The sequence below is a fragment of the Pezoporus occidentalis genome, unplaced genomic scaffold, assembly GCF_034315485.1.
Source record: "Pezoporus occidentalis ecotype Australia unplaced genomic scaffold, CSIRO_AGI_Poc_V1 ctg143, whole genome shotgun sequence".
In the NCBI taxonomy this organism is placed as follows: Eukaryota; Metazoa; Chordata; class Aves; order Psittaciformes; family Psittacidae; genus Pezoporus; species Pezoporus occidentalis.
In genome coordinates this window covers 551,533-567,345 of record NW_026913241.1, presented here as the reverse complement: position 1 = coordinate 567,345, position 15,813 = coordinate 551,533, and the positions used below count along the sequence as shown (strand labels likewise).

Below are 15,813 nucleotides of genomic sequence, written 5' to 3'. Positions count from 1 at the left end.
GAGATTAAGTTTCCCCCATCACTTTACGAATAAGGGGACTTCTGTATGCTACTGCTGCATAAAAAAGGATTAAATCACCTCTGGAAAGCCCTCAAGACCATTAAAGTGCTAAGAAGCTGGGACCTCTCTGATCCCAGCATCCCTGACAGGAAAGCAGAAAACCCTAAATCCTAAATAATAAATTGAGAAGATTTCTCTGCAAACCGAGATAGAAACATGCAGAAGGGAAGTGTGGCAGGGAAAACACAGCCTCTGGCTTTATTGTTCCCTGCTCCTGCACTGTCCAGTTTCCTGAGAAAAAAAGGCTTGCGTGACCACATGGTGTGCTTGTGTACATCTCTCCATTGCACTAACCCCTGCCCAATCATTTCTGAACCCTTAACCAATTACAGTTCCATGAGACAAGAGGTCCATTGAGAGAGAAGCAGTACTGAGAGCTGAAGAGGTGTTAGTCATGGGGGAGAACACCTCAAAGCAAGAAATTTGCCATGTTCCAAGAGCTGGAAAAAGACAATGTTCTTTACTAGTTCACAGTTTATTTCCTATTAGATGTGTACCTTCCAGACCAAAGAAATCCAGCCACAAGATGCAATTCTGCTGAAGAGGTAGCTTCCCTTTTCTCACAGCTTGTGAGTGATACACAGCACCACTAAGGGAGCCCATGAGAATAACATGGAGGGGCTCCAGCAAGAATCAACATCCTCATCCTTTTGGACTTGTAAGTGCTGAGAGGCAGAGATTCCTGCTGCTGAGGACACTCCTCAGCAACTGAGACCGGAGGATCAGCCCTTACAGGTGGCTTTCAAGAAGTCCATCCACTCTTTGTCTTTTTAACCAGAGTCTCCTAATCCATGCCCAGGAGGCATTGCTCAGCCTGCCCATTGCCCACAGCGGTCCCCAAGGGCTGCAAGGAACCTCCCATAGACAGACCATCACAGTTGCACAAACCTTAACCTTGCCAGAAAGTCTGCCAGCTCTGAAAAACACAACACATAGATGCACCACAGAACACATAGGAATGCCAAAGTGTTGTGCTACCCCGCATCCTGCTGGCACTCTGACAGCAACAAGAAATGGGTCAGATCAACAAGATAATGGCTGTTCCTAAGGATTCCCACTGTCCGATATACCTCTGGTCCCTCACTGCAGATGTATGTAGCACTTCTGACACCTACAGCATCTATCACAGCCCCATTCTGCTGATTCAGGCAGAGGTATGGCCAGCTGGAAGGGTTCTCATGGTCCACTAAAAGAGATGCTGCATTGGTTAGCAGTTTGTTAACCAAAACTGAAGAAGCCTAAGAAAGGAAAACTTACATAAAACCAGCAAACACACACAAGATTGCCCAAGACCTCAGGCTTCTCGCAGAGAAACATCCCACTCATGATTGTTGGAGTGGATTTTACAAGACTTACTGTGATGAAATCCAAAATTTATTACAGCTTTTACAGCAAGACTGTGTCTAGTAAAGAGTGATGTAGTGACAGCATTTACTTCATTGGATTTAGCTTCTTAGGGCACATAAATATACTTTTGTACTTTAAGAAGAGCCATAGCTGCCTACTAAATCTTGAATAATACAAGGCAGCTTTGTAGGCCTTTAAACACATGCACCAATTTGGTTCTGTTGCCTTCACAAGTCTGCTTCCTTGCTATCTGCCCAGTCAGTCCCCAAGGCCCTGTCATGCTCACCTTTTGTCAACCGTAGCTTTTAAAATGAAACTGTTTGGAAATCATGCTTTTAAATTCCTGTACTTTTACCTAAAAGGAATGGAATTAATTAGTTTTAGAAAGTGGCCAAGTTTGTTTTCCCACTTTCCCAGTTATAAAACAAACTAAATTTTATCTGTTTTCCTTAGTACACACATAAGGAATTTTGCACAACTATGTTTGAAAGCTGATTGACTATATGTGTGAAAAGTATATCATAAATATAAATTAAATTGTAGATTTCCATTAAGCACTAAATAAGAAACTTCTTTGGTGTAACAGTTTAGAAAGACAATTTGAAGGACATTAGAGTAAAATAGGAATAGCTGGACAAACCTCCTGAAAATTAATAGCAGCATTTTAGGTTGTGATTTTGGGGGAGAGCCAAACTTAAAGCACATTCAAGTGTCCCAATGTCCAGAAAGCAGCACAAGTCCAATATTAGAAAGTTAAGTCCTCTGCTACTGCCTCACGCTCATGTTGTTGACTATTTCACAGGTAAAAATAATACTTTACCCACACATTGCACTCTCTAATATACTGGTTACCAAAACTACATGAGGACTAGGTGATATTTTGCCAAATAATGAGACTGTATTTGAATAACCTGATTCCAGCCAGCGCCAGCCACAAAACTGGGTAAGAGCCCAGACCTGCTGTCTGTGTCTTATGCCAAAATCTGGCTCAGCTCCTGATGGCTGCCCCAGCCAGAGGAGACCAGCAGCATGTCAGCCTGATGCTGATCTTGCCCCTTCCCCTGCCATGGGGCTCCTAGATCTTGTTCAGGAGGCTTGGGCAGAAATAAGTCTAACTGATAAGGACAACTTTCCATAGCCACACAAACTAGCCCTGACCCACCAGCCCCCTCCATGTTAGTATCTCCCAAAAGTTACATTCCCTGCCCCAAAGCAGGGCACTACAGCAGTTATACTTCCATGAAGGATCAGTCACAAACCCTGGGACCAGTGTTAAACAAGCAAACCCATAAATGACTGCACTGAGGAAATAAAGACAATCCCCAACTCAAATGCAAGTTTGCCTACATTTCAAGGTAAGCGATAAAGGGTTTGGACTATTTCCACTTTCATTTTTGCTGCTGCTATTCATAGAAAAACACATTGTTCTTTCCCTGTGACATGTCCTTATATCCTTGAAAGAATGCTCTATGTTACCACAAAATATTTGGCTTGAACCCTCCAGTGAGAAGGAACCAAGGGTTTGTCTCATGTTCTAAAAACAAAAGAAACAGTACCCTAAACATAAATCAAATGAGTGCAGCTGTAACAGTAGATGGAGATAGAGCTCCTAGCACAACCTATGAATAATTTGAAGTCCTATTATAAGTAACACAGCTTTCTGAATTTCCCTAGAAAACAGCACGTCATTATTAGGTTCCAGCTTGACTAAAATGCAAACCGTCACTTTATTTCAGTGAAAAAGCTAAGCAAAAGACAATATGCAGTGTAACAAACAAAGTGCAAAGCACATCCACTTAAAATCTGAAGTTGTGAAAGACAATGTGTGTACACATAAGCACAGAGATACTAAAAGATAGCTCTTACCTCCATCCCCAGATCCTGAGCCGGCATCTGAGAAAAGAACAGAAAGAAATCCATATTCACATGCTACAGTATGTCCTGTAAGCATGCAAAGCGTAAGTATATTCAGCATAAGTGTATTATATTCAGTATAAGTGTGTTACAGTATAGGTTATATTTGATGTCATCCCTGGGTAAACTACAGAGATCTAATCTAAACATGTTTCACTCAAGCCATCTTTCTCATGTCTCAACTCTTTTTCTGTAAAGTTTCTATATCAGACTAAAACAGCATAAGCCCTGGAGTGCTGAAACATCCTCATAAGCCTCTGCCTCATTTTGCTGTACTGAGACTGATAAACCTTTGCTCCCAACAGTTGTGCAAAGTTACCCGACTTGGCCACTACTAAGCCCTCACCAAAGAGAATTTTTAAACCTATCTGTTTGAGGCCAGACCAATTGGAAATTAATGTCATTATCTTTCCAAAACAGTGACATCTCATCAGATCTAGTTGGAATAAACCACTGAAATTGTTATTATTCAAAGTATTTAGATAAATGACTGAAATGTCTTTTTTTTTTTTTTTGAGGTTGTTGCTGAGTTTCAAAATTAAGTGCTTTATTTTTTCCCCTGCTCGATGGTTTGTTGGCTAGAATGACGAGAGTCACAGATTTAGAAAGTGCAACGTCACAAAACTGCCAGTCCTGGAGCTTCATTACGAAATTTTCTAAGCAAGGCACAGAACAGAGTGCACACACATGTAGGGTTACCAAATATAACCCCTAAGAGGAGTTTCTTTTGCAGGAAAAAGAGGGAGATTGTCAACCCATCCTCCCCCATAGTGAAGGGGTTACCCATTTATCAGCATCAAGATTAACAGAAAGAGTTTGGAAAGGGTGCTTTGAGATTACCCTATGAATTGTTAGATCTAATTTACTGACAGCAAGGTGTGGTGGATCTGAACTGGCTTGTACATGCCATCATTCCTCAAAGTAAAAAAAAAAAAAAAAAAAGAGGGGAAACCCCTTATTTAAATAAACTTGTCACAAGAATAGCTTAAAGTGGTAGATTTACACAACAATACTTCACAGGAGAGGTGAAGAAAGATGAAAGGTGTCTTCATTACATTACAGAGCCTCATGGCTCTGGGAAGTGCTGTTTTACCAGGTGTGCCAGGTCTCCCCAGCACAGAGAAATGGACACCTGCCTCCCACAATGAATTATCATATTCCCTGGCTCTCTGGAGGAAAAGGACCCCACGTCTCTCCTTATGCCCCTACCCTTTGATGCCCAGACCCCTGCCAGTGATGGCCAGGAGGGCTGCTCGCTGCCACACTTCCCAGCAGCCCAGGTCTCTGTTTCTGAAATCCACCATGTTCCAGAGAGAATGCTTCCAACATGGCCATTGCCAGTAGGCAAGCAAGGTTAAGAAAAGATGTTACATTATCCCTTTAATCAAGAAGTTTGAATCAAAAAAAGAGGAGTTGCTGTGCTGAGACAATTCACTACGTTGAACAAATCCTACGCTACAAAAGGTTTTGTCAGCCTGAGCTCTGTTTAATACCAATTTATAGACAAAAAAAAAAAAAAAATAAAATCAAAATGCAGCATGTGGTTTATTTTCTTTCCTCTTGAAAATTGTCAGGTAACAGCTTCAGAAAACAACATTTCCAGGGAAAGAAGTTGATTTTCTCTCAAGTGTATGAAACACAAAATTATGGCACTGCAAAAAGTTTGTCTAATGCACTTTTTATTGTCTCCTCCATCCTCAGCCAGGAAAAAATTCTTATTCAAGTTTAAAGAACTCTCTCAAGAACAAAGACTTACTCCTCCTGCTCTTTTCAAGTTAACTTCACTGCCCACCTCTAACAGATACTGAGTACAAAAGAAAAACATCAAGAACCCCTGCACATAAGCAACTCAGTTTTCCTGACTGATTTTGCTCATTCACCTTTCTAGCTCTTTCAAAAAAGCAGAGATACAAATACCTCACAATGCTCAGAGTCAAGACAAGATGTCTCAAATGACAGTTTTCACACACATTCTTTAATGAATTCTTCCAACAAGTCCAGGAAAAAATCCCAGCTGTTGCATATTGTTCATTAAGTGTGTTTTGGGCCAAGTCTTCAGCTGGTTAGGCTCACGATAACCTGTGGTCTATTGAATGATACCATCTGGGATTCTGGTCCTACATGCGTAAGAAAAGACCCAAGAAACTGGATTGCAGGCAGTAATGCTCCAGTTCTATCTCTCCAGATTATAGAAAGGTTTGTGGTAATCCAGATGCCCATTTATCAGACATCTGCTCATTTAATCTGCTTCCAGTTACTTGTCGTAATAGCTGAGGAGTGTATGCAGCACACAGAATGATCAGGAGCACAAGATACATATTAAGAACAAACAACTTCTGCACTGCACTCTTCAAAACAGCATCAATATCATAGACAGTGAGCATATACTAACTTAAAAGGGAAGGATGGCAGCAATTTCTCATGCCTACAACTGTAAAGAATTAACCTGTAATGAATTCAAAGCAGAGATCCAAATGGCTTTGGCTACCCACAGGTTATTTTACTCAGGGGCATGGCAAGGTCAGCGGGCAGCTTGGACCATGTTATACGTACCAGTTGCACATGATCCTTCAGACACCAGGAGTATTTCACTCTGCTGCTTGCAGGCAGCCTGTTTCAAGTAGCATTCATTCTGGTAGGTGTCGCCGTTGGAGCCACACACGGGCACATAGTCATTGTTACACTGATGGGAACGGACAGAGAGAAGCAGCATTAGTCACACAAGCTGGGTGGCTCAGCATCCATCTAGATACCCCTCTGCCCCCTTCCAGTATTGATACCCTGGGAAAACAGAGAGGGACATGCTGACCCTCCTCTTTACGTTTACAGCTAAGAGGAAGAGAGAAGGGGGATTTTTAAAAAGACAAAAGGAAGAGGACCGTAAACCAGACATGAACAGGTTATGGGAAAGATAATCTGAACGGCAAAACGATCAGTAATTGCCACCCTGAGAGGTTTCTCCCTGCAGAACGAGGTGGGGGCATTCCCCTGGGAAGCCGTACAGGCAAGGCACACAGCTCCTTGCATCTGCAATGGCAGCTCACGTGTCTCCACTGGATGGCTACAGACAAACTGTAATGATGAGGCTTGCTTTTCCCCTCCTCCAGCACACCCACCCACCCCCCACCCCCCCACTGCTACAGAGTCAGCTGCGGCATACACAAAACTGTGTCCGCCTGTGTGTGTATAACTATTTAAGTACTTAGCTATAATTAGAACTGATTGGACAGGCTGAAATTATCCGAGACACCTATGATCAAAACCAATCCCTCTTTCCACAGGGAGATTCGGCAAGCTATGTCTGGGATGCTTCAGGAAGGTCCAAGCTCTCCCCACGGTGGCCAGCAGGCAGGAGTGGCAGCACTGCAGCGAGCCAAGACAGAAGTTACTCACACCACTCACCCCTCCTTTGGCTCAAACTCCTGCCCAACTCTGCAAACTACCTGCGCTTTGTTCCCTCTACCAATGGCAGAAAGCTTTGCCCTCTCTTGTTCATTTTAAAACAAATAATTCCATTTTACACTGAAAATTTGGCAACATACTGGGTGCAGTTATCATAAGATAATCACACTCTGAGGCTTAGAAATACTTGGATGTACCCTGTACATGGTAATTATACCAGGGATATGATTATCTCATGATTACCACACTCCTGGTATGCCTCATTGTTTAATTATAACAAATGGGATGAACACAATTATTATTTACAAATGCTCACCTCTGCTTAAATCCAAATAAAAATTAAAAAGAAATCATACTTTGTCTTTAGCTATATTATGCCACAAAGTGTCTGAGGTGTGTTCATGAAGCACAACGTGAAATGCAGAACTGAAGTTCCAGGGATAACATCAAATAGGCTTCAAAGTGAATGACTACCGAAGTGATTAACACAAACAACTGCATAGATTACATTAATTGCAGGCCTCCACACGCAGCAGCTGCTAAGAAATTATTCATACTTGGTCAGAGTGACATTTTGATTGGGCCAAATCAAACGACATTTTCCTTATGCATTGTATTTTCTTCAATCTTCCCAAACTGCTGCCCACCCCCAGCACTTTCTTTCCTTGGAATAAGAACCAGCAGCCACAACAGTAGAAATCCACTCCTAACGAAGGGCTCCTCCATGCAAAGATTTTAAACAGTTGATTAAAAAGTGTTACTATGCTATTTTCACCATGATGTCCTCAATCTGAGCAGAAAATGCCAACTCCATCCAGAAGCTCAACAGCAATTGCTGGAGGCTGATATGGAATATTTAACCAGGACAATTAACACAATCATGCAGATTTTTAAAGCATAAAGGATCAGACTGTGCTTGCTTTAGACATCCTATCTGCTTGTCACCCATGGGACTTTTTGCCAGAGCAATCTGTGCAGAATTTGGCCCAAAGTACCTCAACAAGCTCTGATACATTCAGAAACAATGTTGGATCCCGTTCTGAAGAAAGACAGTGACAAACTCTCTGCTGGTTTCGCCCAGAGCAAGGGACGATCTTTTACACTGACTCAGCTGCAAATCTGAAAGGCCAGGCGGCCCTACATTAACAGCATACAGCATCACGAGTGCGATCCTGATCCACAGAAACAAGTGACAGAGCAGCTATGAGACAGGTGGGAACTCCTTCCAAAGACTGGCAATTTTAAAACACATTTTGAGAGACACCTTGGCTCCAGACAGGAATAATTCTCCCCGTAGAAGTTTCCCTGTCTCTCCTGTGGCTCCCACCACATTCAAGCTTGGCTTTGGCCAGTGGAAGTAGAGGGTACTTCCATGACGAGTACAAGTGACACAGCCTTTTCTTCCTCAAACTGCTGGTCAAAGCTGTATTTCTTCACCCGTTGCCCACGCTTCCCACCACTGCTGCCTTTGGACAACTAGTATTGGGATGGAAAAGGCAGGAGCCACAAGAAACAAAAAGAAGTCAGATCTTCCAGGTGGATCCTGTCTTGGCTTTGAGCTGGGATGGCTCTGAAAGCCACCAGGAAACTGTAGTGGAAGTTACCAATAAAACAATCACGGATGAGAAGGTTGTGGTGTTTGTCACCAGGATTATTCCTAATCCACTAGAACTAGACTCTTGTGCTTGACCACACTGAATCTGGTACTCGCAGCTCTTCACCATAAAATACTTCTTACGAGTACTGGAGAATATTAGACATTGTCAGTTTCTTCAGTCTACTGATGCATTTTTGGCATTGGTTTAGGGCTTAATAGCCCAAGCCCAAGATGTGGGAATGCTTCTCTATCCCACAAGGGCTGATCAAGGAAATCCATGTCAAAACTCCCACTAAACCCAGCAGCATAGTGCCATGCTGCCCACTTCTCTCTCATTACATACACATTTTAATAATACAGCTGTACAGCAGGGAAGTGGATGTATCCAATTCAGGCAAGTATCAGTCAAAGGCTGCCTTTCACAGCATTGGAAGCCTTGAATGCCCACTATCACATGGGACAAAGCAGCTTTGTAAGCATTGTGGTCTGCACTGGGCACTGAAAGCATAAGGTTTGCTTTATGAAGAAAATGGTAACTTGTTTAACTTCTCGTCCTGGTATCACTGTTAAAAGTGTCCCACTCTCTTGAATTAACTACTCCTAAACGCCACCTACGGCTTGAATGAAGTAACATGAAAATATATTCTGGAAAGATAATATAAAGCTGTAAATTGGCCAGGTGCTGTTCCAGCTCCACAAACACTGAGGCATGTGAGGGATTCAACACGAAAACAGGACTCCTCCTTCACATAAAAACCAGTCAATGTTCACAGTCCTCGTGACTGAAGAGAAAAGATACGTGACTGATGGAAATACAGCAGCATATTTTTGGATATGTTCATGAAATCTAAGAGGGAAGAGAATCCAGGTTGCCAGAACTATGGCTTTGGGCAGACTGGGATACAGACCCTAGCAAGTCATGTCTACAACCGTGTGACTGCTGGCACAGCTCTGCACCTTCTGGTGGACCCTTTGAGTTTGCCCTTTGCAGGGAGGGAAGCGGTGGTGGTTTTTCCCTTTCTCAACCCCACTGCTGGAGCCAGTACCAGCTCCATGCCTTCCCTCCCTGATGGCACTAAGATGTGGGCTTGCCCCGAGCATGGGTCTGCATTTACAAATCAGAGCAGGGCATGGTATTTTACAACTAAATACATGGCTCATTGTGAGAAGTCAGTGAATGAGTTATCTTTTTGCAGTAGAGTACAACAAGAGAGCCAACCAATATAAATCCTTTCTCACTACATGCCTGCTGTCTCTCCAGGGACAGAAGCCTTACTCAGGTGTTCCCGAGCACTCTGATCATATTCAGCTTTTCAAATAAAAATAAATTCATTTTACCTCCACTTCAACAGACATGGTGCACCTGTGATTCTGGTTTGGAGAAACCCAAACTGAGAATGCCGCAGCCCTGCTCCCTACTTCTGCCTCCCCCAGCCCCTCAAGACACAGGCTGGCCAGCCCAGGACTTCTCAACAGTATATAGAGGCAAAATTAGCTTTCTGTCCTTGTCTATTATCTCAAACTGCAGTTAAAGCCCCTGGCAAATTGTGGAGAAAACATAAAAAGTAATTATAGTGATGAGGAGTCCGCTATTGATTTGCTCACTATCACCCCAGAGAGCTGCAACCGAAATGGGGGACCTGAATTCTGATGGGGGACCCCCTTACCCTTATTCATGCCATAAATTACCTGACTGGCTCTGCCTTACTTGGCCAGCCTCAGACACTACACCAGAAATTAATTTTCTACTCTAGTGGTGTATCTTTTTGGCTTGTCATATTGTCCACTGATGTTACAAGAGAAGTTAACATGCCCCCAAGCTCTGCCTGTATCAAACGGATGCCTTTGACTAAAGAAGCCCCCAGGGCTGCACCACCCTTGGCACAGGATCAGCCACAGGTAATTTTCCCTCCAAGGTTACAGTCAGCCCTGTGGCTCCACAGGGGGCTCAAATCAAGACAAAGAGCTCCGAATGCTTACAAGGCCTGATCTAAATGCCACTGAAACCAAGGATCACTACTGATTTCAACCCATTTATTTGTGATCAGGCCCACAGTTGCTCAACTCATTCTTTTAATACCCTGAATCACAAGGGACCAGCATTCTGCCTTGGGAAAACAGCGCTCCCAATGCTTTCTTCCCTGCTGATAGCAATATCCGAGTTTGTTCCTTCTAGGTTATGAGTTCATCGCTTTATGACAAATGTCAACGCCAAACTGGGACCAAACACAAGACCCAAGCACTCTGTGGCTGCCCTAAGTTCCCAGTGCTCATGGCACAACATCTGTCCTAGCTCACCACCAGGCAGGGGGACAAGTCATAGACATTTCACTTCATTACAGATTTCTTAGAAAGAGAAAACAGACTAACTCTTAAATCACTGCATGTGCTGAGCCAAGGCAAATGCTCAAAACAGCATTCTCACATTGAATTTTTGATTACATGTAAACCAGAAATGGAATTAAAAAACCCACAGTCAATATGAATTTGCTCCCAACATGGGAAACACAAAGCACTTTAGCAAACAACTGTCTTGTTCTTATTATAGAAAATTCCTTCTCTGTTTTAAATGAAAGAATTTATCACTTGGTGGGGTTTTTTTTGTACAAAGACACATTTGGCTCCAGAAAAATAAACAATACTTGTCATACTTCGAAGTGAATAATCTACCAAAGCTCAGTAATAACTTAATCATTACAGATGTGCACAGTCTTGAACTGTGCACTATTTGGCCTGCTCTATTGTAAACATTCCTATCAGCATTACAAGTTCCACAACTTTACAAATCCACATCAAAATGCAAGAAAACACAGGGGCATAAACGCACATACAACACGTGCTTGTACATGCTTAAACTCCTTTAATTTGTTCAGGTTTTATTCAGGTCATTATGTAAAGCACAGCTGGTTTGTGAGTTGGCTAAAACATATTAAATGGAATCCTTCATAATGAAATCGTCTGACTTTGAGAATGCCTGAGATTTAGATGTAGCTGCAAGAGGAAGAGAGAAGGAATAGAAGGAAAAAATACCCTCCTACCCAGTAATAGGCCCCCTTAAAACTAGATAAAACCTAAAGGAAGTTGATGATTTTGGAACAGAGGGATTGCTCCTTAATCTGATCAGCTAGGCAGATAAACAGGCAGAAGCATTGTCACTATGCAGCCCTTCCTGAAAATATTGCATAAGCACATTACAGATCCATTTCTTTAACTAGATCAGAACTCTGAATACAATAAGCCATGATCTGTATCAGAAATGAATTTAGTAAGGACTCTAAATCCTTGTTAAAAAGGCAGAGATGAAAAATCAGAAATGCACAACCTGAAACTGCAGACCCGGAGGGACATTTAAAGCCACAGCGTCTGCATTTTCCCAGAGAAACTTATGTCTTCTTGACACCAGTTGGTTCTCCTGCCAGCTTTTTTACATGCTGCCAGGTTTTCCTTCTAACTTCTCTGCACGTAGAGAAATAAATTGCCAAGTGATAGGTTATAAAGGGAGATCCTTGATTTGTATTCTCATTAGTGAATTAGGGAGCAAAATATCAATCTTCTTACCTTGAACTGACAGACACAAGTCACACTGTCTCCAATCCTTAAACACTCCCCATCAAATTTACAGGTATTGGTGTCGCAGAGAAAGAGATCATTTTCTCTGTCATCGTAACCTCAAATGTAAAGAGGGAAAAAAAATAGATGTCAGCTTTGGTCTAGCAAGGGGAACAATATGGGATGATTGCATTTCAATGCACATAGCACAATAACCTTGTTGATGAAATGATGGAGTCCAGATTTTCTTTTGTCCTTCCCTGTCCCCAGTTTTCCACTTTTTCTCTTGTTTCTCACTTACTCTTTCTCTTAGTCCTTACCCCTCGCTACCTCACACACTTTTTTCTCTATTTCACAGACTCTATTTCCTCAAAAGCCATCCGGTAGTTATGCTATTTCATGGCTCTGGCTTGGAAATATCAATGTATCCCAATCCAATCGCAAATCTGTTGGACAGAAGTCCAAACTGGAATTTCTCCAGCCCATGATGCAACAAAGCCCCCAGTAATAAAGACAAACAGGCTGTGTGTTTTCTGTGATGGTCTGCCTGATCCCAATGAAGACTGATCACCTCTAAGTTAACAGGGAGAAGTGCCAGGTTCCCCACGAGCCACTGAATGAATCGAGCTCTCTGCCTTCATTTTCTCCAGGAAAAACCAACAGATCTGACTGAAGATTCAGTTCACAAATACAAGCATGAATTTCAGATTTCGCTAGCTGACTTCCCACTCCAACAGCATGCAAGGTATTAAACAAAACAGCTACATCAGACTTCAAACCCATTAAGATCCAAATCCATTGATTTTTTCAGAAAACATGTGAGCACTCTTAATCGTCTCGCTACATGTTTGAAGTGAAGAGCTTACAGTGGCAATTCCCCCCCCAGTCTAACACGTTATGTGCGATGCACACGTTACCTCAGACAACGTTCTTTCTCTCAAAAGGCTATTACAGCCTCATGTCAAAACTACTTTGTGTACTGGAGAAGGGCCGGCTGCTGACCTACATAGGAAACTCATTATAAAGGTCAGCCGGACTCTAAGGAGCAGGCACCGGGTTCCCGGTGTCGCGGCGTCCCTACCCCGATTTGCTCTCAATTCGGTGCGCAAGGCAACAGCCGCCTGCAGGATGCGCGCACACGGCCCGTCTCCCGGCACCCCGCTCCGCAGTCACACACAGAGTTGCGCTGTTTAAGCGCGGAGTTGCGCTCCGGCTGGCCAGGAAAGCCGCTGCGATGCGCACCGGCGGAGGGCGCGGCTGTCGCGCCCGGCCCCGCGGAGCAGGATGCAGCCAGGTGCCCGGGGGCTGCGGCGAGCCCCGGAGCCCCGCACTTTCTGCCTTCCCCATTCCCATGTATTCCGCGGGACGGGCATCGCCCTCTGAAGTTGTCTCCCCTGGGCTCTCCCGCGCAACTTTGAGCGCCCGGCGGGGCCGGACGCGGGATGCTCCGGTGCTTACCGGAGCAGTTCCAGCCGGTGGGCGTCTGGCAGTCGCTTAAGGAGGTAGGGAAGGCCGCCAGCTTGTCGGGGCGGGCGAGGACGAGCAGCACGGCGGGCAGCAGCAGCCAGCAGCAGCAGTCGCAGAGCGTCCAGCCGCCGCACTGCCGAGGCGGGGAGGGCTCCCACTGCACCATGACTTCCTAACTCAACTCTCCGGCTGCGGCGGCGTGCCCCCCGGGCGGCGCGGTGGGCGGCAGGGACGGGCGGCGGGGCCGCTGGGCATCCCGGGGCCCCGGCCGGCGGCGGCAGCGGGTCAGCGAGCGGCGGCTGAATGCGGGCGCGACGCTGGTGCGAGCGGCGGAGCCCGGCGGGGCGGCGCGGGGGTGCGGGCGGCGGCGGCGGGGCGGGGAGCGGCTGCCATAGGGGCCGGGCGGCGGAGAGCGGGGGGAGGGCGCGGAGGGGCCGCCGCCGCGCAGCAGCAGCCGCGGCCGCCTGCCCCGCTCTGCCGCCCGCATCCCTCTGCGCGGGGGAAGCAGCAGGTCCCGGCCCGCCGCGTCACGTGCCGCCGCCGCGCCGCCCCCATTGGCCGAGCGGGATGCGGGGCCCGGCGGGCGGGGCTGATGCGCCCCGCAGCAGCGCCCGGGGCCGGGCCGGGCCGGGCCGCGCTGCCGCGGGCGGGGCAGGAGAGACGGGGCCGGGGCAGGAGAGATGGGACCGGGCCAGCAAGCAGGAGCCCGCCACCCCCACGCCCGGGGCGACCGCGGCGCCGAGTCCCTGGTTGAGGGACTATGGGCATCCCCGACGGGGCGGGGACCGGGCAGCGCCGCGCCGCTGCCCTCTCCTTCCTCCCTGCCTACCCATACATGAGCGCGCATCGTCTCCCGGCCGGCGCGGAGTCGCAGGTGGCTGCAGGCTCACCTGGGAGCGCAGGCAGGCACATACGTGATCCCCTATCCCCATCGCACCACACACCCGGCCGCCACTGAAGTTGCCTTGCCGCGCACCCCGCTGCCGGTGTTCAATCACGAGCGGATGCGACGTTAGGGAAATAAAACACGGTCACTACTGCGGGCTTTGGAGCGGACACACAGTCTGCGAGGTGATGGGGGGAAGGAACGAGCACAGCAGGGAGAGCAGGAATGAGAGAGACAGGGAGATCCTGGCCAGCTTCGGCAGGCAGCGGCCAAGGGCTTGTCGGGCTGCAGCACCATCCCCGCGACGGAGCCGGAGGAAAAATGCACCATCACGGCAGCACGGAGGTCTGCTCTGCCCCCAACGCCCAGCGCACGCTCGGAGAGCGCGGGAGCCCCGCAGCAGCCGCCCTCCGCCTCCAGCCGGCGCTTTGCCACGGGGCTGCGGGAGCCGCCTCTCCCCGCTGCGCCCTCCGCCGCAGATCCTCCTCCTTTCCTCTTCTACGGGGCTTTAGTTTTAGGAGGCTGCGGCCGGCCCGGCCGGGACTCCCTCACCCCTCCGAGGCGGCGGGACACAGCAGCAGTGTCCCCACACCGCCTCCCGGCCGGTGCTCGGAACTGCTCTCCCCAGCCCCTTTTTAGACCCGCCGCAGTGGTGAGGGCTGCTCAGCCTCGTCCCCGCTGCCGCTCGTCGCCGGATACACACCGGCCAGGTAAACGGGACTTGCTCACCACCCGCCCGGTACCTAACGCGCGGCCGCGCCGGCGGCGGGATAGAGCTGCTGTCGCGGCAAGGGCGCGTTAGACCGGAAAATAAGAGAAAACCGGATCAATTGGTCGAGACAGCAGCAGGGAAGCGCTGTCCAGCCACAGGCGCTCCCTCCCCGCAGACGCGGACTGCCCCGCGCTCGGGCCGGGGCGGAGCAGCCGGACACGTCCCTTCCCGCCGGAAAGGACAGCGGGGCTCTGGGCGGGAGCCCGGCCGCTCCTCTGCTCCCCCACCTCCCGCTGCGAGCGCAGCTCGGGACACCCGAGGGCTTCGGCAGAGCAGCAGCTGCCCCCGGGCGGGCAGGGGCGAGCCCCGAGGGTGGCAGGGATGGTCACGGCTTCCCCGAGGGCCTGGAGCCCCCGGGATGCCGGTGAGGAGGCTCTGCTGGATACGTGCTCCTCCCGAAAGCGTGACCTTCTCTTCGACTCCCGAGTTAGAGATTCAGGAGTTGCTCTTTAAAAATATTGCCTGACACAGTTGATGCAACCACCCTTTGAGGGAACTACGCAAAGGCATACAGCAACACTAGTGCTTAGTGTCTCTTCATATGGAGGTTCTTCTGTACTCGAAAGACAAGGAATATTTTATGCTTGTATGATTCCTATCTAGCTTTTCCATAAGCTGTAGGACAGGTTTTCTGCTGCCTCCTTTCTGCCCCAGACGTCTAGCCCTGCTCCCTGCTCTGTCCCCCGGCTGCTAACTGTATTGACCTCATCTACCCACCTGTAGTCCAGAAGCCTTCACTACAATTAAAGGTTATCAATTTGTACATTCCAATATGTGCTAAGGCTCTGATGAAGATCCACACAAATCCCTGTGCCTACT

The 15,813-nt window shown here is 47.4% G+C and overlaps 1 protein-coding gene across 2 annotated transcripts in view; it reads right to left on the bottom strand.

The window, feature by feature from the left end:
• The window catches only part of TMEFF2 (transmembrane protein with EGF like and two follistatin like domains 2), a 128,114-nt gene extending 114,499 nt beyond the window's left edge, over positions 1-13,615 (bottom strand). Inside the window, exons 1-4 of one of the 2 annotated variants that reach the window (XM_062609993.1) lie at positions 13,328-13,615; positions 11,879-11,988; positions 5,875-6,004; positions 3,274-3,300 (exon numbers count right to left, since the gene is read on the bottom strand). In XM_062609993.1, the coding sequence (XP_062465977.1) occupies positions 3,274-3,300; positions 5,875-6,004; positions 11,879-11,988; positions 13,328-13,502 (442 nt within the window). In that variant the 5' untranslated portion in view covers positions 13,503-13,615. The remainder of the gene's footprint in view (positions 1-3,273; positions 3,301-5,874; positions 6,005-11,878; positions 11,989-13,327) is intronic. The other variant, XM_062609992.1, reaches the window with a different exon arrangement.
• Positions 13,616-15,813: the final 2,198 nt, after the last annotated feature.